General features: G+C 33.9%; 1 protein-coding gene across 2 annotated transcripts in view; it reads left to right on the top strand.

The window, feature by feature from the left end:
- STXBP6 (syntaxin binding protein 6) overlaps window positions 1–27,022 on the top strand; it is a 66,268-nt gene that overhangs the window by 24,792 nt on the left and 14,454 nt on the right. The window contains exons 2-4 of one of the 2 annotated variants that reach the window (XM_072338954.1): window positions 3,735–3,918; window positions 24,919–25,049; window positions 26,844–27,009. In XM_072338954.1, coding sequence (XP_072195055.1) covers window positions 3,765–3,918; window positions 24,919–25,049; window positions 26,844–27,009 — 451 coding nt within the window. In that variant the 5' untranslated portion in view covers window positions 3,735–3,764. The remainder of the gene's footprint in view (window positions 1–3,734; window positions 3,919–24,918; window positions 25,050–26,843; window positions 27,010–27,022) is intronic. The other variant, XM_072338955.1, reaches the window with a different exon arrangement.

The raw sequence follows: 27,022 nt of genomic DNA on the forward strand, positions 1-27,022 counted from the left end.
AAAGCAATGATCAAATACAGTCACAACATTTCTAGCAAGTAAATATGAGACAATTATCACAATTAACGATGGTGTCTTGTGATGTTCTCTCAAGTAGAAGTCCTCTGTAAGGGTGTCTAAAATCGAACTTGAGAGTTCATTAGAACTCTGTGTGGCTCAACAGTAGTTGACTGCTCAGTGTTTTCATGCTGTAGGCGAACCACTGCAATACTGCCTATCTGTGAGCCCATTCCTCCTTGTGATCAAACAGTATCCTTGAGGGCAATGAGACTTACCATACTGAACTTATTTTTCTGTTCATTTGGAAAACATTTTTTATCTATTGTTTTTTACTTCACTTCTTTGTGAATTTACTACTCATTAAATTCAGCATGTTGAGAATTGTCTTCCATTACCTTAACAGGTACTTTTATTCTCCATCTTTGTACTTGCTTTCGTGGACCTGTAATGCAGAGCTAAGTTAGCTGCTTTTTAGAGATGAGCCAGCAAACAGTCTGAACTTTTGACTGACCAAACAAAGCGGTCCCTATTTGTTGTTTTGAAGAGTACGGGATATTTTCTTATCTTTATTTAAAATGTTTTTAGAAATTACCTTTAATCCCTATCTCTCCCTCCATTTCCAAGACTGTGGACTTGTTGGCTGTTCCTAGAAGGAGATTTTACTGATACAAATGCCTTGGAGATTAATTGTAGCAGAGAAGGATTTGAGGTGAGGCAGATGGGCAGTGTGCTTCAGGCATCAGATAAAATATGTACTGGTATATCTTTTCTGTCTAACACCATAGGTAAGGTGTATATTCAGACATCCCATTCTGTAAAATTGAAGTGGCTAGAGGAAAATGGAATTTTCTTCCTTCAGGCAATAGCACTAACAGAATAATTTGAGTGAAACAAAGCATGTAGAACAAAGAAAGCATGTGAGACAGAGAACCTGGGTTCCCTTTCAAGATTCCCTTTCAAGATTCTTATGCTTACTGAGGCATTCTACTCTTTTTTTTTTTTTTTTTTTTTTTTTTTTTTTTTTTTTTTTTTTTTCTCCTAGAGAGGTAACACTGGGCATTGGGTGAATGAACTCTCAGTCTTCTAAGTGCTCATAAAGCCTGCAATAATATTTTGTATTTCCAGAGCATGTTTCTAATTTTTTCTTCTTCTTCATAAATATTGAAATGAACACTTCTATTTACTTTCTGAAGGAAATGTGGATTTATTCAAGGTAACTTGGACAAAAGGAGGCACAAAGCCGCTGATACAAGGACTGTTATGTACAAAATTGAGCCAGTTCATAGGGGAAAATGGAGTTTCTTGGCACCTTTACACCCAGGAATTGTGTGTCTAAGGCACAATTTGTAGAAGTCAGTGCTTTGGTCCCTCAGGTTTATTCTGATTTCCACAACTGCTGGGTGAGATCTATGTAATAAAATTCAGAAAAGACTTTGTGAAAGGAAAGGCCAGCCTGGAATAAATTGCCTAACATTTGAGAGATGTGTATTTAGGAGTTGAATTCTGTGTCCTTTATATAAATATGAGTCCATCAGAGGAACCACCTCCCTAAATTGATCCATAAAGAACAGCTATTTTTTGTGTATTTCTTATTCATATATTCATATTCAAGATGTTTGAATCAATATCTACAACTACAGGGAATCAGCATTTGGAAGTTGGAATGATGGCTTCAATAACCTAAACCACATTCTAAATCTCTGTGCACCAAGCAAAAAACACAAACAATATTGCTGAAATATAAACAAAAATAGCCTGGCATTGATAGCAGGTGTACATGTACATGTGTTAATAATTTGGGCTTTTTTTTTAAATTTATTTTTATTTTTTTTTTAATCTCTCTGGAAAAACAATTGTAATAAAAAGTCAGTATGTGATACTTCAATTATCCATGTATATCTAAATTATATATATCTATATATCCATATATATCTAAATTATATATATCTAAATTATGACTGAAAATGAAGGCAAGATAACAGCAACTGCAGGAGTTCTTTAGTGTGTGGATTTTGTTTGCTGATCTTTTTTTCACTGGTTGGTTTGGTTATTGCTTTTGGGGTTGGTTTGTTTGTTTTTACCTTTTTTATTTTTATTTATTTATTTATTTATTTATTTTATGTCTTGGAAGATGTATTTCCCTATAAAATCTTCAGCAGTACCTTGACACTAAATCAAACACCAAGAGAATTGATTTCCTGGTGTTCTTATCCTATGCCTCATGAAAGAGTTATATTTTCACTTGTAATTTTTGCTTTTCTTTGAAGTTCAGTAGGTTTCTGATGGCTAAAATATCTTTAACATTCATTAGAATAGCATATGGTGTGGGGGAAGATACTTGCCTTTTGAAGTGCGTGAATCCATGTACACCCATTGAAAACTGGTAAAAATTTAAATTCCTCATGGAGTTAATGCCAAGAAGATAACTGTATAAAGAAATCTACACGTATTATGTGAAGTCTTGCATGTACAGACATTTTTTGTTTTTTGTTTTTGTTTTTTTTAATGAAGGAAAGGTATTTTTCTTGGAGAACTGGTGAAATGAAGACTTATTCATGTTCCTTGAGCTGGTAGCTATTTAAGGACAGTCTTCTGTGAGTTCTGGAGCTCTCCATTCTCCAGCAGAAGAAACTGTGCAAAGGAGACAGGCAAGGCAACCAGCATGGCTGAGCTAGGACCTTCAGCTTAAACTGAGGGAAAATCATAGGCTTGAGAAAAGTGAGAAAGAAGCTTGTTCAACTGAAACTTTCCAGAGTAAATAGCCATTGGGCAAGTGATTTTAAAAGTGTACAGGGGTCAAGAAAAGAGGATTGGTTTTTGCCATGGAGTTTCCTTAGATTTTACAGTCTATTAGGTTAGACTTAAATACTTGCCAATATATTTCAGTGCAGGATTATTTGAAGTTATGTTCCGTTGTCTTCATAAAGAACCTGTTATACTTTTGTAACTGAGTTCTCTGTCCTTTAACTAGTTTCCTCTGCAAGTTGTGCTTAAAGACATATTGCTTTTGCTAGACACTCCTGAATAAGCAGCAACCATCATGCTCTGCTCCTATTCCCTGGGTTAAAATGCCTTGGCCAGAATGAAAAGGTGTGATTTTTGTCCAAGCTGATTTATCTGATGTTATTTCCTGTGCAGTTACTCATTGCTGATTACAGTGGAATAAAGGGGATAAGGTATAAAAGCTGCAAGAAGAACAGGAGCTGTTTCAGCAAGCACTGTCACTGAGTAATGTCCTTTTAAGAACATTCTTTCAGAGCTGTAAGTTTTCTATGTATCTTGTGAACACATGTGTGTGCTAATATGATCAAGCCCAGAGTACAGGCGGATGAACTTGACTACAGCATTCATTCAGTATGCTCAAGCTGTGCTTTCCCAATGAATGAGACAGATGATTTCCACCAGTTACCAGTGAGAAAATTAGCACAATGAGGATAGAAGGTGTCCATTTGAGAAGATTTTGGGTCATGCTGAAGTGCTAGCATGCACTGTTTCTGCCCAAAATAGGCTTAGCTAGATTGAGAACTGTCAATAACGAGTACCTCAGGGACGACTCAAATATTTTGAAAATTGTACCTCAAAGTACACAAAATTATGTTGTAAATTCTTTGATGCATTAGAGACTTTATTTGAAGGGTCAGAATTGCAAATGCCAGTGTAAGACAAAGGGAATTTCACATAGCTTAGGAGTAGTTACTAATACATATATATTTTTATTTCTGATTTTATTTTAGAGAGTGTCAGTCTGCTATATCTGATCTACAATGAATGCCAAATCTGCAATCAGCAAAGAAATTTTTGCCCCACATGATGAAAGGATGCTGGGAGCTGTCCAAGTTAAAAGAAGAACAAAAAAAAAGATTCCTTTCCTAGCTACTGGGGGTCAGGGTGAATATTTAACGTACATCTGCCTGTCAGGTAAGATTAAAGATTTTGACATCCACTTGTCTGTTTTAATTTATCTTCAATTACATTACCCTTAGCTGTGCAGTGCTGGCTGACTTGAATCTTAGTAATGTAAGCAGAAAATAATAGCATTCAAAATATGGGCTATTAATATTTATGCTGCATAATAAATAGATTGGGCTATTTCTTTGTTTGAAAAATGTTCTCTTACAGAATATCTGCAGTTTATAAAGAAAGAATATCTAGAAAAAGTCTTGTCCTATCAAGTCTAACGTATTTCTTGCAGGGATAAAATTTAAGTTGTACCTGTGTTATATGCTCTGAAAATTCTGATTTGAAGTAAACATATTTTCCTCACATTTTCATAATTACATCTGTGTTACCAACTTACTGATTCCTTAAATGTGGAACTTTCATCCAGAATACTTTTAGCTTGTTGACATACAGAACATCTGATGGACTTCAGTCACTTGACTTTATAAGAGGTGAAGGAGGAAATAGATGCTTTGAAGGAGAAAGTGATGTAAAAACCTGTTTGGAGATGTCACAGGTAACAGGGAGCAGTGACTTATTTGTTGCTAAGCTGTTCACATGAAACATGAGTTTCTCCAAGGTCAAAACAGTACTAGTGAGAGTTTGAATTTGAATTTTTTGGAACAGGCTAGGTAGTAGTTGTACAGTTTGCTATATACTTTTTTATATTGTCTAATGAAACAGTGTCCAGTTTATTTACTTTAGTGTACATAAATAAAACACACTGATTAAATCCCCTGTAGTTTTGGTTTCTGAAAATTAAGTTTGTATGAAACTTATATCACCAGGTGCATAAGAATAATTTTGGATTCATGAGTGCATTTCCCCCTTATTACTGTTGCTTCAGAAAGGAAGTATAATCTCTTTTAAAAGCTATGGAAGCTAATATGTTTCTTGAACATCCTTACCTTTTATTTACCAAGGTTTCTTTTAACCTTGGTTAACCACATCGGGAAATCGGAAGAATTCTGACATTGACTCGTGCCTCTACTTTTCTGTTTAAAAAAGCAAAATCAAAATATACTGATGATTGTTCAGTATTTTGTTTGTTTGTTTTTAAATATTAAATAGAAATGTAATTATACAGTGGCATAATGTTTTTGTTAATCTATCTATGGATTTGTAAATGTTAATCTTTCTATGTGTTTTGTAAATGGAAATCCTTCATAACCTAGAACAGGGAGAGGTAAATAAAAGAATTGTGAAAAAGCAAACAAACAAAACAACGCAAGAATACTTTTCTTCCTCCCAGTTCTTCCAAGGGAAAGTTCCTAAACAGTACTGTCCTCTCTTAGTAATGACTTGAAGATGAAGACTTAATTATTCAGTTATATTTAGGGTTAATGCATGTATTCAGTGTTGTGCTCAGTGACTCATATTCATTGTTCATACTGGCTATTAAGTTAGTCAAAGGAGTGCACTGATGTTTTTGAATTGTGACTTGACATAATTTGATTCAGGCAGTGAATGTGTGTGTATTTATAGGCATATATTGAATATATACATGTGTATGAAGTCTTAATTCATACTTAGCTACTAGTCTCAGTGCTTGCTGAAACTAGCAGAAATTGTTTGTAGAAATGCTGGCTGATTAGAACTGGCTGTTTGAACTGATTAGTTCAAACATAACCTGTGTCGTGTCGTGGAAGACTGACACTGCTGACAATTGTTAGTCTCAGAACAGCTTTCCTGTTGCATGACAGCCTAATGAATTTGCCACAATGCATAGACTGCAGGTGCAGTAAATACTCGTATGAAACTGTTAAAATATAATTACTTTCATCTTCATCTACTTCTATTTATGATAGGTTGTAACACTGAATGCTGTTCTTAACTAAGTTTTTAGTTTAGTTTTGTTTTTTTTAAAAAAGAATGTAGGTATGTTTGCTATCTTAGCTCTTTGGTACTCAAAGGGGTGTTCAAAAGTTTACATACCACTTTCTCTTAATGCTTATGCCAAATTCCATTTTATAAAGGGAATTGCAAAAACGTCCTTTAAGAGTCTTTGAAAATCTTTGAGCAATCAAATCATATAGGTGAACAATTGATTGCTTTTGGAGTTATCTTTCTATTCTCCAATATTGATCTTTGTGCTTATTTAAAAATAGCAAAATAAGAGGGTGGTTTTTTGTTTGTTTTGCTTTGTTTTTGTCAGAAGGACTAATTTATTGATGATAGTTGGAATATTACCCATAACATATATTGATGCTTTGAAACTTTCTGTCTGTGTCCAGTTGTTGAATTAAATGTAAACAAAACTTCACATAAAATATATGCTTAGGTGGGAATCCTGTTCTAGCAAAGCTACAGAATTGTCTATTTGAAAGCATGTAGTCTAGGATTTGTGATTTATTTCTTTATTTTCCTCTTGAAAGTCAAGGAAGAATGTTTACATGCTTCTGTCAATCCGTCCCTCTGTACTTAATCTAATTTATGTACAGGAAATATTATTATTATTTAGTCTTAAGCTGCAGGTATACAGTTGTGCTTCTGATTACTGCTTGTTGTTTTGTAGTCTTGCCAGTGGTTTGTTTTTGCACTTTGATCTTTTATTCTGTTCTGTATAGCTTTTACAAGATAGAAATGTAGCAATTAAGTAAAGCTTGGAAATTAACTATCATATATCACTTTCAGTTTTATAGGGTGACGTGTTGATCCAGGAATCTTGTGTTACTGCCTTTCATCTTATTCAGAGTTAAGATTTTTGTGTTCTTTTACCCTCCAACTCATGCACAGATGTACTTCCTGGAAAGATTTCCAGAATCCCAATGACGCTGGTGGGAGGAGGGTCAGGGGAGAGGGAATAAAAACAAACAAACAAACAAACAAACAAAAAACATGCATAAAAATCCAGGAATCTTTATGAGATAAGTAAGTCATCAGACATAACTTTGCAATAATAAATAGGGGTAGGCTTAAAGCTCACAAATAGAAAGTGTTCATTGATGCAGTAAAGTTATGTGTAAAAAGAAGTTTATAAAGCTGTATGTTGGAAGCCATATGTTGTCACAAAAGAAGCTTACTGAAGGTGTTCTTGGCTGGAATTTGTAGCCTTTCCATGGGGGCATACTAAAATTACTAGATGTCTTACAGAAAGTATTTACACTTCAGAATTCCTTTCCTCCATTGCAAAAGATGATGGCAAATATATTTCTTTATCCATTTGTTGGAATTATTTGTGGTGGGTAGGTTTGCATTCCTAAGAGTGTTTGAATGTCATGCTGTCTTTGGAAATGGTTTGTTCATTCTCTGTTCAAATGAGTGGTGGTTGTTGTTGCTGCTGTTTTTTGTTTGTTTTGTTTTGAAGAGGTTAGTGTTATCTTATATTTGATTTTTTAAAAAAGAAAGGAAGAAATTGGAGATGGAAATAAGAATGTAATCTACAATGTTTTATGATAACCTTCAAGTTGGCATATGGCAGCTATGGGCGTAAGATCTGTGTGAGTGTCTTCTGCTAGTTTTTGTAGAAATCATTCTCATTTAACACTGAAAATTCAATTTGTGTTTTGCTTTGAGGTAGGATTCAGTTTGAACAGTTTTCTCAGGTTTCATGGTATTGGAGTTTGGCACTACAGCGCTCTGACTCATTGTGATACAAATTGTTCAGTTTGTATCATATGCATATGGAGTAGGAAACATCTGGAGTGCTCTCTCCAGTGGTATTTCAGAAAATGTTTCTGTTAATTACTATGTAGCTTTGCTCTGAGTTAGTTGCAACTGTTAGAGGTTCTTTCTTCTTGACCATTAATTACAGTGTTATGAACTCCTTGTATGGGTAAACATCAACTTAGAATCTTATTCCGTTACTGTACACTATGCCATAGGATTTAAATCCACTATGTTTTTATCTTAATTGTTCTATTTGAAGCCAGCACCATGAAACAATTTTCAGTGTAGAGCCCATAATAAGTACTTTAAAAAGAAACTGCTAAGCCAATTAGAGTTTTACATCAAGCTCCTCTGTCATTAAGTAGGCTTTTATTGTTGTTTTGTGAAAGATGAGTAGTATGTTCCTGATCTCCAAACATTTTTTCTTTGTTTCATCTGTAAATAATCATTTTAATGTGAATTAAATACAAAACAGTTCAGGACTGATAACTTCATCTGCTGTCATGATTTGATTGTGACCCAAGCTCATCCAAACTGCTGCCAGAAGCTTACATACTAATCAAGGAACAGGCCAATTGTGACATACTGCACAGGAGGTATTTAGAGCTTGTTCTGCCCAATTCTCCCCAGTTGTGTAATATCTGAAATTTTTCAACTAGCAATATATATGCATAAATATATACATATACATGCATACATATATATATATATGTATATATACATATCTGATTATGTATATTCTAAGAAGAAGGGGGGGGGGGGGGGGGGAAGCATGTGAGGGGTGGGGAAGTGGAATGAATATGAAGCATGCAGAGTTTTGTTGGCCTTGTGCCAAGGAGGAGCTGCCTATTTGTCTAAGCCAAAACAATCTCTAGTAACTGTTTAGCTGGAACTGCTTCACAGAGAAAGTCTGCCCCACCCTTTCAGTGGCTCTTTGCTGTGTTTCTTTAGACCTCCATGGTATGTAATAACCTTTTGTAGCCTTGGGGGAATGATCACGTTACAGCTGTACTGCAGCTCAGTTTTTCCAGTATTAGTGTTAGGAACAAAAAATAATAAAAATCTCATTTTCTTTTTCTTCCTATTTCACCTATGAGATTAAATTTTCCTCATAGCTTTTTGACTTTGTTTTCATTCATAGAAGCTTAAATAATTATCATCATTGAATTGTCCTTCTAAAACACAGATCAGTTATCTACAAGCAGCTTTTCTGAGATTCTGAGATGACTACTGTTAAATTACTGTATAGGTGAAAATAATAATGCCTGCCTGGAATCTCTTCAATGCTTTACAGATATTTCATTTAATATATCAGAGGATAGTGTCTCAAAAAAGGAAAAAAAAAAAAAAAAAAAAAAAAAAAAAAAAAAAAAAAAAGTCAACTTGAACAATTTTAAATGGAATATTGATGATTTGGTCTCCTTAAAACTTGTATGACTTAAGATTTTCTCATTCCTGTTGGGACGTTTAAGCTAAAAAAGGACATTAACAAGACTTACGGTAAATTCATTTTCAGGGGATTAATCTATGGTATCATTTTAATCAGAAACATAGTTATAATGTATGTAAAATTCCTCAGGCAATTTTATCCTCTAAATGCAGAATCTGGTTGTTTGTCTGCATTGCCTCCTCAGATATGTCTTCGGAGGAGACGCTCAGCTGGAAAGGAAGCTGCAACATAAGCTTCTTGCTGGATGAAATAACTACTAAATGCTGTTCATGGACAATATGATATCAGCCCCCGCTGTTTTAGTTTTCTTAAATCTCTGCCTCTTGTCCCTCTGTGGTAAGAGCTATTTTATATAACTGGATCATTGATTCGGAAGATAACAGAATGTTTAAATCAAAGGAATATTCTCTTAACAGTAACTTTGGCTTCATGGCATATATACTGTTCCCAAATGAGGAAAAGATGAAACTTTAAATAAACTAGTGCTTCTAACCTCCAGTTGTTATGTTTGTTCATCTGTAATCATAGTAGATTGCTAAAGAAATACTGATAGCTCTGACACTAGGTTATCTGAAATTGTCTAAAATAAAGTCTGATAGATTTTGGTGGCTTTGTTTTTGGCGTCTAAGGGTTTTTAAAACTTACTTGAAAACAAGAGCTAGGTGAAGAACTTCTGAAAAAGCTCTCAATTTTGTTTTATTTTTGTACTTGTTGAGTAATTAATTCATGAGGTATTAATTTGCTTAGCTCTCTAACACTGACATTTATTGCTTTATACAGAGGTGATCTTTTTTGGTTTTCTAGCTAAAGACTGATGTAGCCTTCTGATGTATTTCTTGTGCTAACATTGAATAGCTTATTTCCTTGGCAAGGAGGAGGGCTTGGGAGGGGGAGAACAAAAGATAGAGTTGGTATGTGTGTCTGCCTAATCTAGTATAAACTAAGGATGACTTCTCTTGACTCTAATGATGTATACAATATGATGATGCCATTTTGAAAGGCAGAGGGTTTTTTTGTTGTTGTTGTTTTTTTGTTGTTTTACTTTTGCATTCCAGTTCATGAGAAATAACACAGATTTCATTAATGCTCTAATTGTCTTTTAAATGGAATAAAAACTACCTTTTTTTAGTTGTGTTTCACTATTTAGGTTATGCTGATTAAACAGAATCTTTAAAAATTAATGTGTAGTGGGGCAATTGTCTTATTCAGGTTGTCTGCTAATATTACTCAGAACAGCAGTACAAGCAAGTAGAATTATTGTCAGGAGTTATATGTGCCATTCATTTAGGTAATACAGTCTCCAAATATTTAGTCACCAGTTGTGTTATTTCTTAGTACTTCTTTGGACTCAAAGTTGAATGGAGAAAATCTTGTAATATTGATCTTTACAGAAATTCCACAGCTGGAGACATCTGGAGAAAAGTGGGTGTTGTTGAACAAATGCTGTACTGATTTAGAGATGTTCTTTGTGTTGGATGTTCTTTTGTTTTGTCTAATTTTTGCATGATTTCTAATGTCTACCAGATAAAGACCAATCAAAGTTTAAAAGCAGTGAACCCTGGAAGTGTTGATGATTGTGTCTGTGATTATTTCCCATTCCCCCACCTCATTCAGAAGTTTGCTCTTTGAAAATGTGTTAGTATGGGCAGTGAGAACCTGTCTGAAAGCTGAACTCTTAGGAGCAATATGAAAATTGTCTTCTTTTTTTTTTTTCTTTCTTTTTTTTCTAAGTACAGACTTTGAGTTCCTATATTCACAGATGACACTGAGTGAGAATTCCATGTCAAATTCAAGACAAGGGTTTGTTTTCCCTGTCATTTTGCACCTGATTGGGTTAGTGTATGCCCTGTTGACTAAAAGAAATGGGAGAAACTGGGATAACAATGCATCAAGCAAGACATGTTCCTCAAAATGTTTCCAGCAATAGTACAGCATTGTTCTTTAATCTGGGAAAAGAAGGGGATAAGGAGATTTATTCAGATAATTCTCTAGTAAAAGAAAAGAGAAACTGCCTTTAAAAAGAAAACAAAGAAAAAACAAAGCATATATAAAATTATCATGCTTGCGTCAACCTTTTTAATTCCTAACCCAGACTAGATATAGAGGATATAGAAATATAGAGAATTGGGTGGCTAGCAGGGACAGGGAGGTGATTGTCCCTCTGTACTCTGCCCTCGTGAGGTCCCATCTGGAATACCATATCTAGCTCTATGGCCCCCAATATGAGAAAGACAGACAGCTGTTGGAGAGGTTCCAGAGGAGGACCACAAAGATTATTAGAGGGCTGGAGCACCTGCCCTATAAAGACTGGATGAGGGAGCTGGGCTTGCTCAACCTGGAGGAGAGATGGCTGCAGGGTGACCTAATTGCAGCCTTCTAAAAAGGAGCCTGTAAACAGGAGCAGAGCCAGCTCTTTGAAAGGGTAAATAATGACTGAACAGGAGGAAGTGGTTTTAAACTGAAGTAAGGAAGATTTTAGATTGGATATCAGTGGGAAGTTCTTCACCAAGTGAATGCTGAGTTGCTGGAGCTGCTTACACAGAGAGGTTGTAGTTGCCCCATCCCTGGGTGTGTTCAAGGCCAAACTGGATGGGGCCCTGGGCAGCCTGGTCTAGTATTAAATGTGGAGGTTGGCAGCCCTAACTGCAGCAGGGGGTTGGATCTCGATAATCCTTGAAGTCCCTTCCAACCCAAGCCATTCTATGATTCAATTATTGTCTTTTAACTACATGTTATTATTCTATCTCTTTTCATTTTTTAAAAAAATTATTACCATTTATTTATTTTTTAAGGAATGCATCCTTGTCTTACAGCCAACCATGCTTATTAATTCTCAATACTTTATTCGCTCCATTGGAGCATATTTTGATTTTGCTTCTCTTTCCTTCTATTTCTAGAATCCTGCCACAGCTGCAAACCCAGACTTCTTTTTTTGCACTTCTGTGAAAATTTGATATTTTGTCATTTGACATCATCCCCTGCTCAGGAGGAATCATTTAGAATTCAGCATTCCAGTTTTATTCTCTCTGCACACTGTCCAGCCTAGATGTCTGATATTTCTTAGGTTTCTTAGATTCCATTTTGTCATTTTGAGCCTCTAATATAAGGCCAGAAAGGATTGTTCAGTTGACTTGTGTAATACTAAATTATCTCAATCCAAGCATTTTCTCATGAGCTCAGGTCAGGGTATCTTATAGCAGAAAGGCAGAGAAATATTTCCTGAAATATGTTTGCTTTGACCAATAAGACTGATTTTTAAGAGGTCTGTAAAATCAAGAAGGAAGAAGTTAAGAATGTGGTAGATTTATATGTATAACTCCAAACAAGCAGTCATTAGGATACAACTGTATGAATAGAGTCCATCTGTTTCCAAAAACAGATGTTGGATTCTCTTAAATCTTAGAGGTTCAGCTATTAACTTATACTACAGCTAGTTCTGCTTTGTCTTGCTTTTCACTTGTTACTCTGGCAGTGTAAACAGGACTTTCATTGGCTTTATAGTTGTTTGTGCTTTCATTTTTTTTTTTTCATATGAATTTTCATGCAAATAATTCATTGCTTTTCTTATTTTTGCACAGTTCTCTACATAAATAGTGACATGTATACATTAAAAAAAAATAAAATGTTACATTACCCATGTTTTGAGGCTTCAGTGAAAAACACAGGAAAGAATATAAATTTATCTCCCTCTTGATGTATCCATGTTCACTTTGTTTTAGAGGATCTAGATCCTCTGTTTGTTATAAATCATCTCACAGCATTTCTTTTAAAAGATTGCAGATAAAAATTGAATAATATAGTGACTTAATTTTTTTCCATAAAATTCTTATCCTTGATGGTGTGACATCTTAAACAGTTCGTCAAAAATCTATGTATACAGAAAATAGAATTAAAAATATGTGCAAATTATTTGGGCCTTAAAGTGCTGTAAAATCAGATATTTTCTCCTATACTACAAAAAGAATACATTGTTTTGGGGACTGACTTAATTTTAAATAGTTTACATAATTAGGTAATTTTATTTTTAAGGGATTTTTTTTTCTCATTTTGAGCATTATTACTTATCTGAAGAATTGGGTGATATTCAATAAATTCTAGATTTTTAGCATAATAGATACACATGCAACTCTGTCAAGCAATGTTCTGACTGTATGCTTTATGTGTCAAAGCAAAGTGACTCAGAGTACACATAGAATTTCCTAGAATAGGTATAAATTGAGTGACATGTCCTTTATTTTAAGATGCTATTTTTACCGAGCCAGTAGTTTCATGTTCTAGTTATCAATATTCTTGAAACAAAGACAGTTACCTCTAAGTTGCTATGTGACTGTAAATTTGCATAAGGAGGAAGTGTTACTATAAAGATACGGATTAGGCAACCCACTTGTAATGGTTCTTGCTTAAAACAGAAATTTTGTCTGACTTCTCAAGTTCAGTCTTTTGACACTAATGTGGCAGTAACTGGTGAAAAAAACAGTTTTGTCCTCTTGGACTCTAGGTATGAAGAGATACATTAAAACACTTGAATCATAATGCGACCCACTGCAGGATTACCTTGCACAAGGAGCTCTGTTTCCTTGTTACCAAAGATGTTGCCTTCTGTTCTGAAATAGGAAGGCCTTCTCAGTGTTGTAATAATTGTACTGCTATGTATGGTTGGTTGGCTTCTTTAGCAAATGAAATCACTGTATCTATTAGAAGTCTTGGGACTACCTATGCCTTCTGATAAGCTTGAAAGCAAGATGGCATGCTACCTCAATCCTAATGAGGGTACACCTGTGACACAGTTCTTGTCACTTCTATTTTTTGGCACATCTCTTTGTAGTATCTATGTTAGTATGTTTTAGCTGATGATGCTTGTAGTGATTTTAATGAAACAGAATCTGTATTTAGGGAGTAGCAGATGGAACCTCACTTACCACACAGGAAAGGTCACTGGGATTTGTGGTGGCTACAGAATGTTCAAAATCAGATTAAGCAAATAATCAAAATTCTGCTTCTGGATATTTCAAATGTTTGAGGGTCTGTATAAATTTTCTTCAGAACTGTAGTATGGGTATGCATGTGGTATGGATGATAGAAGTAATACCTTAGCTTTCACTACATTTGGTGTTGACCACAAGATGAAAGCAGGTAAAAGAAGATACAGCAGAAGCTGTATCCTGGTGATAGTAAAGCTGACATGCATAATTAGGTGAATACTACTATATCCAGTTCCACCAAGTCTCATTTTGTTTATAATATACATTGTCTATATTGATACAGAATGTCATTAAATTTATTACACAGCTGGATAGTTGTCTGGTATGCTGTTGCATTGTGCTCAAACTTGGTTATTTCCATTCCACACAAGCTGTTACATGGATAAAAACACCCTGTATCTGAAAAGTATGCTATTAGTTTGAAGTTAAGACATTTATGTTTATTTTGCTGGGAAACCTTGACCTCTTCTTGATGTAGCTGATTTGATACAGTGCAAGAGACCAGAAGTTAACATTTTTCCATCAGAATTTCCTGGTCTTGAGAGTACTGAGCCACTACTTCATTTAAGCTATTGGGATATTCACTGTACTCAGACATACTGCCTAGGACATCTTTCTTTGAAGATTAGAAGATTTCTAATAAGTATCTTGTAGGGTCCTGCTATTTTGGTTTCTATTTCAAAATAAGTTAAGAAACATTTACATTCAGTTGTAGGCTGTATATAAATACTAAAAAAGAAGAAATCCCACAAACAACAAGAAGCCCTACATCCTCCTTTCCGGACCCTCCCTCTGTGGTAACTACACACTATCTGTGCTCTTGTAGTGTTAAATTATTTGTCTGTAAAATCTCTCATGCAATCTGTAATCTCAGACTAAAGAGAAGAGTTGTCATTCATATTTCAGTAATTAGATTCAATGATTTTCTGCTCATTCATTACTGTATTTTTCAAAATCTGCAGAAATTCTTAAAGGCTATTGTACTTACAGTGTTGTAGAATATTGGGACACAGTACAAATCAGGATGGGTTATCATTTTAATTTATTCTTCTGGACTAGAACTTTATACTTGCCTTTTTACTCCCCTCATTTTAAAATTGAATTTTATCTAGGGGATACTTAAACACAGTCTTTTAATCAACATCATAAAGGTACTATTCATGTGTGAACATGAACATCCCTAACGATGACATATAGTACTTGCCACAGGACTGGTGTAAGTACTTATACTGTTGTTAACTGGGTGAATTTAATAATATATCCAGTATTAATTGTTTTCAAGCTTATAAAACTTTTGTTATCTATTTCATTTTGGTACTCTTTACTGTATTTATATCCAAGTCCTAACTGCCAGTACTGATCTGTTTAGGGTACTTTCACACTCTCTATAGTAAAAATTTTTACTATAGAAAGTAGCTTCTGGCAAATCAAGTAGTAAAAGTTAAGTTAGATGCTCCTCCTGAACAAAAAGCATACCAAGCAATTGCTCCAGACTTGACTATTTGCAGAAATAAATTGTCCTCATTTTAATTCTAGTATATTAAGGTGCAATACTATTGCATCCTTTAAGTGACAAGGTTCTATTTGCTTTTACTTTACTTTACTGAAATAGATTCAGTCAAACATTAAATCAATAAGAAGGTTGCACCTCAATCTAGAAGTTAGAAAACACAGAATTGTATGCCTGATTTATTTATTTTTAATCTATTTACTCCTGTATGACAGACATCATTTAACCTTATCAGATTCATATGAAACGTGATTTATTTCCTGAATCTATTGTTCTTTATTTGCAATTGATATAAGATTTAGTATCTGTTGACATTTCTTGTAGATTATTTCAGGTCTTCATTTGTATATTTGTTTCAATAATTTAGTATTTTTTGTAAAAGTGAATCTAATATCTACATTCTCACCTTTCTCAGGAGAAATGTTGTTCTAACTGGCAACTTAGCAAGTTAGAGGAGAACATACAGCATTATTAGTTTTGCTGTGAGATTCTAATCATTGTGAATATCTTGTGGTAGCATGCAAGTACAGAACTGCTTCTATCTTTAGCAAAAGCTTCAGATAACATCCCTCATCTTGTGTTTATACGTGAGCATGATGCTAATGTGTGTGATTTGTGGGTATTAATGAAATCTATATACATAGCACACAATGAAAGTAATGCCTCTGTGGAAACTACAATAGATAGAAAGAACACAATAATGTTATTTGATAGAGGAAATTTAAGTTACTAAACACTGTTTTTTCTGCATAGTCACCATTAGCAAAGCATTTTTGCCAGCTCTTACAAGGAGACTGTATGCCTGTTTCTGTCCATATTTTCAGGTCCCTTTTTAAAACTGGTGTAGAGGCATGGTGTAGCTATGAAGTATCACTTGCTAATTGTGTTTCATGTTTATTTAGAAGAAACTGAGGTGGCTCAATTATTTGCTTATCTCCCTGTTGTTTTTCTTCTACTCATGTCAGCCATGCATGATATCTAGTATTCTGGGAATAAGCCATCCCAACTGAATGCAAAATGCAACAGTATGAGAAATGCCTTTGAGATATACCTTTAAAATATAACTTAAAACAAGAGCTCATACTGTACAATAATTGTTGAGCACATGTAATCTATTTGGATGTTTCTTCAAGAAGTCTGCTCATTAGTACCATAGCTTTTTGTATGCTTCATTCTGTTGAGTTTGATTATGGCGACTGAGGTTTTAAGATAAAACCCTTTCAAAGTGGATGGGGCTGCTCAGCTCTCTTCTGTAATTTTATTCCTTGCATCTTTTCAGTCCAAGTGCCTTAGCCTTTTTTCTCCTATGTTATTTGTAGATTCTATAGCTATTCAGTTTACTCTAGATCACATTAAATTTCTTGTGTTTGCAGTCTTTGCAATTATGCTGCATTCAGTAAATCTCTGATGAGGCTAAATTGACTTCTTAAGAGCCTTTGAAGGCCTCATTACCATCCGTTTGTGTCCTGACATGTATAATAGTCACATATTCCTGAATTTCTAGCAGTGCCAAATAACTAAGTGCTTGATTACCTGTCCTTCTGCAGTATAAATTTTCTGGGATAATGTCTGTATCTTTTTGTTTCAGATAGCATATTCTTTACAGCTGTGATAGAGGTAGTAACCTTGTAACTGGGATGCAGGTGTGACTGTATGATAACTGTTAGACCAACTGATATATATGTATATATACATACATACATAGATATAAGTATGTAGCTCCTTCTGAGTAACAAACAGAAATGTTTTTCATTTGTAGATACTTTGGGATTTAAGTTTCTTGTTCAGATAAGAGCTAAACTTTTCAGTATCCTCAGACATGGGAGGAGAACAGTGGGGTGCACTTGTGTGACAGTAGCTCTTTGTCAGCAAATATTGTAAGCAGTTGTTGCAGTAGTTATGATAGTCAAATTACCCATACTAATTACTTTAACACAGATTATCCCAAATATTCTGTTGTCTCATTTATCATTTTATGTACCAGCTGAATTCTAAAGAGGAAGTTGTTGCTTTATAAAAATGTAGTGACAGAAAATGTGCCAGGAAAGGAAGAACTCTTTTTTGTTTGTTTGTTTTTTAAGTATTAAAAAAATATTGTAGGATTATTGTTTTTTTATCATTATTTGCTCCTTGATTTCTGAAATTTTTATATGAAGACAAAAGAATAAGCTCTTTTTACCTCTCCCTTATTCTTCACCTTTTATTTACTTATTTTCAAAGGGAAACAAAGTAGCTTGGTTTTACTAAATATTTTATTCAGCAGCAGAATGCTGTTCTGAGTTTCTCCACTGAAACTGTAATGTTTACAACAGGTTACGAACTAGGAATAATTACCAGATGGAAACTGTTGCAGAAATATACATCTGTGAAACAATGACATGTTTCTCATTAAGAGAATGAGCCTGAAGATTAGGTTAGTTTTGGTGTTTTGCTTTTTTCCTTTTAGGTGTTGTCTTCTTCTTTCTCCCTAAAAGTAGTGAGTGCTTCAGCACTTTGAGCTAATTTATGCTGGTAAATTTTTTAAACTTGTATTTTGAGAAGATTCATTTTATTCTTTCTTAAATCTTGATCTGAAGGAGCTTAAAAATTAAATAATTTTATTAATTCCTTTCTCTTTTATAAAAATTCTCTTTACATGTGTGGATTTGTGACTTAAAAGCTTCCAACTATTTTCCAACTTAGTTGCCATGGGAGGTAGGGGTCACACCTGACAGTAGTTGTTGAAAATATGTAGTTATTGTAATCTTTCAAGATTGTAAAATAAATCTTTATGGTGTGGAACAAACTTTTTGAGTCTTTTAAGAAAAACTAGAAAGTGAACTAAATACTTAAAAAACAGCCTTCTGTATTTTCATTTTTAACATTTGCTGCTTTTCAGTTGTGTTTCCAATTCATTACAGTCTTCTGGATCTTACTGTTGAATAAATAAATTGAAAAGAAAAAAAATTACAGTTGAATGTTCATTGACAAGTCTGTGCATTTGCAGGAATTCATGTGTGAAAATTAATATTTAATTTTCTGCGGAATAAATGATTTTTCTCAGTAACAGAATTTCCATAGGAATGTTTCTGTTGCACTTGTATCCTTTACAATGAATTTAATAAATTCATGTTTCTGACTTTTCTAGAAGGAAAGAGTATGTGAAGATGTTGTGTCTCCTTAATTGTGGAGTAGTACAGAGGTAGAAGCCAGATACAGATGTACCATGTTTAACTTGCTTTGAATTATCTCTGTCTACCTTCTTAAAAATATGTGCTCATCTGGAAGAAACGAAACATCTATGTGGTTCATAGGTGGGAACCTTTAGTACAAATGTTGATTCTTCCTATTAGACAGCCAATCACATATTGTTTAATTACTAATTTTAAACAATAATTAAACTAATTGTAAATAATAATTTAAAAATAAATTAAAAAAAAAAAAAAAAAAAAAAAAAAAAGGCTTGTTATGACTCAATGTCATCTGCAAAGTAACATGACTGTTCACCAGCTGCCTCTGGTTCTAGCAGGAACATTGTGAAGTTAAGCAAAGACGAGCACAAAGTGCATAAGACTGTTCCAAGATGCCAGCAGACGTCTTCTAGTCAATATTAAATTTGGAGATATCTCTTCAAAGAAAACTGCACTGTGAGATTTCTCTTTGAAGGAAATGCATCTCTTCAGGGGTGACTGTATTTATAGATCATAATTTCAATTTTAGAAAAACCTTGGGAATCTGTTGCAATTTTTTTTCACCTCTTAGCAATCATTCCTCTTATCGAATTTTCCTGAGTATATGCTGGTCAGCACCTCATTTCATACACTGAGAAGCTATAATTCAGTCAGTAGGATTAAGTATGGGGCAATAATGAGCAGTTCATCCATTTTAAAATAGATCTTTCTGATTGAAATGAGCAATGATTATATAGTGACAACAGTAGGAAAAAATCTGCATGGTATTAAGATGCCAACTGTGCTTGTTGCTTGTTTTCTTTAAGTTCTTACACTTAATGAGTCATGTGATGGAATACAGGTTGCTTATTTTTAGCATATTCAGATTCTTCTTGATTTTTTTTCTTTTTTTCCTTTTTCCTATTTTATTTCTCCTAGCTTGCGGTGCTCATTGGAGATTAGTGGTTTTTTTGTTTGTTTGTTTTGTGTGTGTGTGTGTGTGTTACTGTACAATTGGATTTTTCTTCTACTAGTGCATGACCATTTCTGGAGATAAATCTTATTAAATTTAATTGCAGCACTACTCTGTCAAAAACACCTAACAGGGTAGCAGGTAACTCCAGTGTTCTCTAACTGTCAGATCAATGGTCACAGCATGGTTCTGAGCTTTAAGGGCTCAGTTAAAGGGCTGAGTTTCATTACTTTGCAGATGACTTTGAGTCTGAGTCTGTAGAACAAGAACTTGACTAACTTACTTGTTTTCCTTCCTATCTGTCCTCTCCTTCAGTTGCCTCTTGTATACCTTCACAGATGTTTGTGAATTTTTGGGTTGGTTTCTGGGTTTGTTTATTAAAATTAATTTTTTTGTAATCTAAAGTGGTTAGTAGACTTTTTAAATTTCTTATATTAAGAACTGGATGTTATATCATTGTGAATGTAGGTAGAACAGTATCCATCAGAAGGTTCAGACTGTTAATATGAAAGTATTAGCTCTGTCTTAGGCCATTATATAGCAAGAGATAATGGTGTTGTGTTTTTTTGTTGTTTTGTTGTTGTTGTTGTTGTTTGTTTTTTATGGAACGGGTGAAGTAGAATCTTTTCTTGCACCAGCAGGTGCAAGAATCTGCTGATAGTCTGTTCAACTAAATGTTAGCTGATTTACTATAAAATCAGGAAAAAAACCCTACCATTTTGTAAATTATTTTTTAAAAACAATCAAACACTTCTGTTGACACAGTTCCTTTTATGCTGTAGGATCTTAAAAGTCATTGGGAGTTTATTCCAAAGGCTAAGTTATCTAAGCAAGCATAATTGAAACACTATTTCCTAATACAGTACATTTTGTGAGATATGGAGAATGAACTTGAACTTTAGTTAGCCCCTCAGGACACTTAACTGAGTTTCAAACATTGTTTTCAGGAGGATGAGGTAATTTTGACTGTACTCACTGCATACAGATGCACATCTGTTAGACTGTGTGGGAATTATGCCAAATTCCATTTATTAAGAGAAATACTTTTGTGATACAGTCCTCAAATAGTTGTCTTTAGCTGCAGTTGAAATGACTAGAATGTGATAAAACAAATATCTCAAGCCTTCTACATGAATATACAGCATAGTGAATATCTTCAGTCTTGATTTCCAAACTAGATTGAAGTGAGATTTTCTGAAGTGTGCATGAGTGCATGCAAAGCTAATTAAAGTATCTTCTTCAGCAATTGTTGTTTAGGGTACTACCTTCATTTTATATAAAAGTGAGAGAAGAATATTGGAAATGTAGGAGTTCCGGAAGAATACAGAGGCCACATGCAATGAAAGGCTGCAGTCATCAAATAACTCCTAGACTGTAGATGAGACTTTACCATACTATGATACCAGATCAAGGTGAACAGCTTTCACAAACGCTTTATGCCAAGATCAGCAGTAGCTTTGTGTTGATTGAGTGGTTTCTGATGATGTCTCTGGTCCCTGTTGTGAGGAAGTCATCCGTATTCCCTGTGACTTGACTGGAATACGTAAAGTATTCCTGTACAGCAGCCGTAGGTGTTTGAGCACCATTCTGTTCTTCCCAAGTAGATTTAAACTAAATGCATCTATAAAATTCAAATTTGCTGTATTTGACTTGTTGCAGCTGACTCTATGAAAGAAAAATGAGGTGAGAAGTGTTTGAAAGATGGCTGCTCTGCGATATGAAATACTAAGAGGCAATTCTATGAAAAAACAGATGTTCAGTAATCATTGCAGAAATGAGTATGTGATTAATAATATTCCTTTCCAAATATTTGCAGTTGAACAGAAGTGTTCTTCCTGGCTATAAACAAAGTCTGCCATTCTCCCCACTGTTAACTGCATCTGTTTACAGAACTGTGCCAAAATGGAGAGCGATTCCTTTGGTGTTAATACCTTAAGGTGTGTTGTTATCGTATATGAAGAATACATTGAACAAGCCATTAATCTATTACCATACTGCTTCTACATGTCTAGCTTTGAAAACCTGTTATGAATGAAAATTGAGAGGCTGGCTTTTGAGATGTTCTGAGGAGATGGGGTTAAAATGTTTGAATAGGCATAAAAACAATTTATAAGGATGTGTTTTTACATTGTTCTGTGAATGGATAACCAGGTGTAAAACTAAAAGAAAGGAAGCATTACTTAGGGAAACCTGTTTGTTATTAATGCACTTTTTGATAACTTTGGAAAATATACATGTGTTCCCTTAGAATACTTCTTCTTGTCTTGCACAACATAAAATATTTGTTATCATACAGGTATTGAAAACCAAAGCAATTTATCAGAGCACTTCTTTGCCTTAGGTAGCTAGTATGCTATTTTAGTAAAATATAATATTTTACTAAATATTTGGACATCCTTTTGACATCCTGTGTCTTACCATCAAGTCTGTAAAATCTGGTATTTTCACCTTGAAATAGGAAATGACCTCCATTTTCGAAAGTACTTGAGTGTATAGCACATAGAAGCCTTCAGAGCAGTCAGAAGTTAGTTGAAATCAAGTTTAGGGTGGTACATCTCATAATGAATTATCCATGAGATTCTGAGGTAAAAAGTATCATTTCATCACATGTAAATAATTGCTTTGACAAGTGCTTCATATTTTTGAATGTTTTGTTTTGCAATACTGCTAGCATTGATTCTATGTGTGCCTTACATATAGTCTGCAGTTTTTTCTTTTAAGAAGTGGATAATTCAGCAGTAGAATATTGCCTGATATGTTTAGAAAGGTAATACCACAGAGGTAGTAAAATTAGGGCCACTCTTAGGTAGCTTTCTTCTATTGGACTTATGTAGAAGGTAAGTGGAACTGAGCCCACTGAATTCAATTTGCCAAAGTTAACACAGGCATTGACAAAAAGATGTGAGTAAATATTAAAAAGGATTAATTTAGGAAGGTATTGACCTCAGTTTGTATTGTGCTCATGTAATTTCTGTCTTTGTTTTCTACTCTGTGGTCTTGAAGACTTGCAGTAAAAGCAGAACCTGTCTATACTATGTAAGTATAGGTATGGTGTCTGTCATCTCTGTTTTGTTTGTTAGGCTTTGCTTTGCAGCTCAATTACAGAATTGAGCTGTTTTTCTTGAAGAAAAATATTCCAGTACAGCTTGAAGTCACTGAACCCCCAGAGGCAATTTTTTTTTTCTGAATACTGAGAGGTCCAACTGAACATACAGACCATTGAGAAATCGATTGATATTTAATACTTATCTCACTTCTAGTCTTTGCATTTCAATAGTTCTTATCTAATTTTGCTGCTACCTTTCTAGTGCTACATTGATTTCCTCTCTTCTGTAACATCTGAAGTGGTTTTGAATCATGTATTTTACAATTCTGATTCTCAGTGGTTTTGGCTGTCGATTTAGAGACTTCTGGCAATCTGTTAATTATATTCTAATGAATAGTCCAGTCAATATATTGAATTCAGTTGTGTTTTCTAGTGTGAATTTAATTTCATGTAAACAGTTATCTGCCATTTGAAATGTTAATATCTAATTATTTTTTTAACCTACTGAATTTTTCATGAAAGTACATTTCTGTTTAAAAACAATTTCTCATGAAGATTCTTGGGCTTTTACAACCATAGACTCAATTAAAATGAATACATATGAGATATTAAAAAGATTTTTTCATATTAAATTGAATTTGCTATTCCATTCTTAAGTACCTTTAACATCAAGTCAGTGACCTGTTCAATAGTAAACTTTCATACTAAAAAGCAATGTTAGCTATTTCAGCTCTTTGGAATGTTGATTATTACATCAATATTTACTGCATATATGTCCTCTGAGTACAAAAGCTTATGCAGTATATACCTTCAGAGTTGGCTTGTTAGTTTTTCTGAGAATGTGGGTAACAGGAGTACACAAAAAAAAAGCCAGTCTTACTATGCGAGATTTGATTATTAAGAAGTCTTTTTTAACTGCCTGGAAGCAAAGAGATAAGTGACTATTCCCAATGCTACTTTTTATGGAGGATCATATAAATTGAACAAAAATATGTTTTATTGTGAAAAATGAGTGACAGTCCAGTTTTAGTAGATTGTGCAGTACAGTGCTTCTACAAATTATCCTTCAAAACATTAATGCTAAATCCTTAAAAGCAGAGAAAATAGGTATAGAGAAAATTCATATTATTTTTCTGTTGCTGTTTTGTATTTCCATAGAATGATACAATTCTATCATTCTATGGAAATACAAAACAGCAACAGAAAAATAATATGAATATAATAGTGAATATGATTATTATAAGTGCCTAAAATTGATTTATTGATTTATTTATTTATTTTGTAGGAATTGAAGGTATGTGTAGTTATACTCACAAAAATGTATTTGTTTACAGAAAAAGTCTATTGTATGAACCTATTTTCTCTGATTTTAAGGATTTAGCGTTAATGTTTTGAACACTTAATGATGAGTTAAAGATGTGATATCTGTTCTATTTGATATTGTCTTTTTCTTTATTCCCCAAAACAGAACCATATTCTATGACATTGGGAATTTTTAATATATGTTTTCTTTGGAATATGTTAGATTGTTCTTATATATGATACCTACCATTCGATGAGAAAAGATGGAATGATTTTTAGTTCCTTAATGTTTATGTTTTCCACATATTCTCTGTGGTTTGTAGTTTTATTTTCTTGGTGCACTAAGCACATATACTTAAGTCTGCTGACTGTAAACTGGGAACTGAATGTCATAGATGCTGGCATGTTTTGAAAAGACTAGAGAAACCTGCATGTGTTGTTGCTTTTTCCAACAGTTAAATAAATAAAAGTAATATATGAAAATGTGCTTGCATGGAACTGCCATGTTTGTTTTCTTACCTAAAAGAAATAAGTTAATAATGAGATAAATGCATGACAGGCTGTATTTGAGAAACCATGGCTACTTAGGATAGGAAAATAAAAATGCTAAATTATCTGTAAAAATTCAGAAGGAAAGATCTTCTCTTTCGTTCTGGCTTTTATAAGCTGTTGTCAACCTAGCCTGTCAAGAACTGAAATGTATCTAATTTTGAGTTATATAACACTTGTTTGGAATTGTACCATCTTTCATAAGGAATATACTTTTCACTAAGTTATCTATGACTATATAGATATATGATAATGCTTTCTACTGTCAGAATCAGCAATATGTATTTACTTTTGGGGGATGTTATAGAAGATGCACCATTAAACCAATTAACTGATACATTGAGTTAAACAAAACATTTCTGAAAAATTCAGTTCATTACTGTTGCATGTGTTCCTTTTATATATTTAGTGACAAACAAGAAACCAGCTCAAGCATCTATTACAAAGGTCAAGCAATTTGAAGGCTCTACATCATTTGTTAGGAGAACGCAGTGGATGCTTGAGCAGCTTCGCCAGGTCAACGGTATTGATCCTAATCAGGTAAGTCTGAACAGTTCTAGAAATGGAAACTGAGTTCTTGTAATTGATTTGTGGAACAAGTATCTTTTGCTGTTTAAAAGGCAGATGGAAAGATAAGAAACAAGTTTAAGTGCAAATTCTCAAACAAAAAATAAGTTGGTGGAGTATATGAAATTTACTTTAATGGGAAAGATGAGAGGAGGCCAAAGCATGTAATCGAGATATTTACTTTTTTCCCTCCCTGACTCACATACTCTAGTTCCTACTCTGTCTTTTCTTTTAAAGAGAAAAATAAGAGCTTTGTTTGCCTTGTCTTCATCTATAAGCCTCTTGGGTTCCATTTTGGCATGCAGCTGTGTTGTAAGGGCGGTAAGCAGAAGGAAAGAAAGGCGAGGTTACTGAGGTTCAGGTTTCTGGAAATATTGTGAACCTTCCCCCAGGACAGCCCACTCCTCAGATCCATCCCCACTGATTATCCTTCCATGCAAAGGGCTGTGTTGTACCTTAGCTACTACTTTCACATGACCATTGGTTTAAAATAAATATCAGTTCAAACAAACAAAAAACCCACTAAGTAGTTTTGGAACTGTTTGTAGAATTTTTGCCTAAAAGATACGCTGTTTTTTTTAAGGTAGAATGTGCAGTCTGACTTGAGTTGTTTGGGAAAAATCATACTAACATGCAATAGTCTTATAAAGGTAAGTCTTCAGTAGCCAAACAGCAGATTTAGAAGTTAGCAATGTGACTAATATAAAAAAATGATTTACTGTGTTCATTGTACAGCAGAATGTATATGGCTAGCCTCCCTTGGTTTCTTCATGGTTGTGCTCTGAACATACAAATAAGCATCTCAGTGGTGCAACAAATTCCATACAGTCCTGCTAATAAATATGAAGTTTTTTGGCCACTGCTAAATGAAAACCAGGAAGCAGAATTTTATTTGGATAAAAGGGACAGTAAAATGAGAGTAACGATGCAGATATGGATATAGATACAGATATTTCACATAATCTGTAAAGGAACTCTGTACATAGCATCTGGAGATAACATTCAGTGTGAAAATCCTATCAAGTTCTTCATCTTAGACATTCCTTTCGGACTTGTATTTCTATAGTTCAAAGCGTCATTGATTCAAAATAGGATTTAATGGATTAGTTTGCAAAATGATTTTTAGGAAATATTGCTAAGTGTATAGCATCTCTGCTTTTATATAATCCATTTATTTTGGCAGCTGTTGCAAGGTTCAGAGCTGGAGGTTACTTGGTTCTGGAAGTGCTCTTTTGTTCTTGTTATCCTGAGACATATACAACACTTTACGATAATAAATTAAATCCAGTGACTAGGGCTTACTGTTTATTTTCATTCTTTGGACAATATAGAGACCAGAACCACATTTCCTATCATGCATCATGAAGGTATATTTTGGACTGAAAGGCTAAAAATATTTAAACAAAATTCCTTGTATTAATATAGAAGGCAAAAGTAACTATATATCTGTAGCTAAGAAGAATTTCTTATGAGTCCAACTTCTAACAATTTGGTCTAAAATATTATTGTTTTCAGATATTTCTTTTCTTAGCTGAATATTCCGTATTAAAAATATGTATGAAAGTAATTCCTGCCTGTGTTTTTATCAAAAATATGCAAGAGAAAAAATAATCCTGGGGAGATCTGGTGTTGCATGATCTTTATGGGGTTTCCTTGTTTGTTTTTTCCAACATAATTGCTTTTAAATTTTTTTCCAAAATCATTTTTGAAATCTTATTTCAAATCAATCATGAAACTGGAATAATAATTGTGTATTCTTTCTTCTAGGATTCCCCAGAATTTGATTTACTATTTGAAAATGCTTTTGACCAATGGGTAGCAAGCACAGCTTCAGAAAAATGCACATTCTTTCAGGTTCTTCATCACACATGTCAGCGATATCTTACAGACAAGAAACCAGAATTTATCAACTGCCAATCTAAAATTATGGGAGGTAAGTAAATTGA

The sequence above is a fragment of the Excalfactoria chinensis genome, chromosome 5 (assembly GCF_039878825.1).
Source record: "Excalfactoria chinensis isolate bCotChi1 chromosome 5, bCotChi1.hap2, whole genome shotgun sequence".
Taxonomy (NCBI): domain Eukaryota; kingdom Metazoa; phylum Chordata; class Aves; order Galliformes; family Phasianidae; genus Excalfactoria; species Excalfactoria chinensis.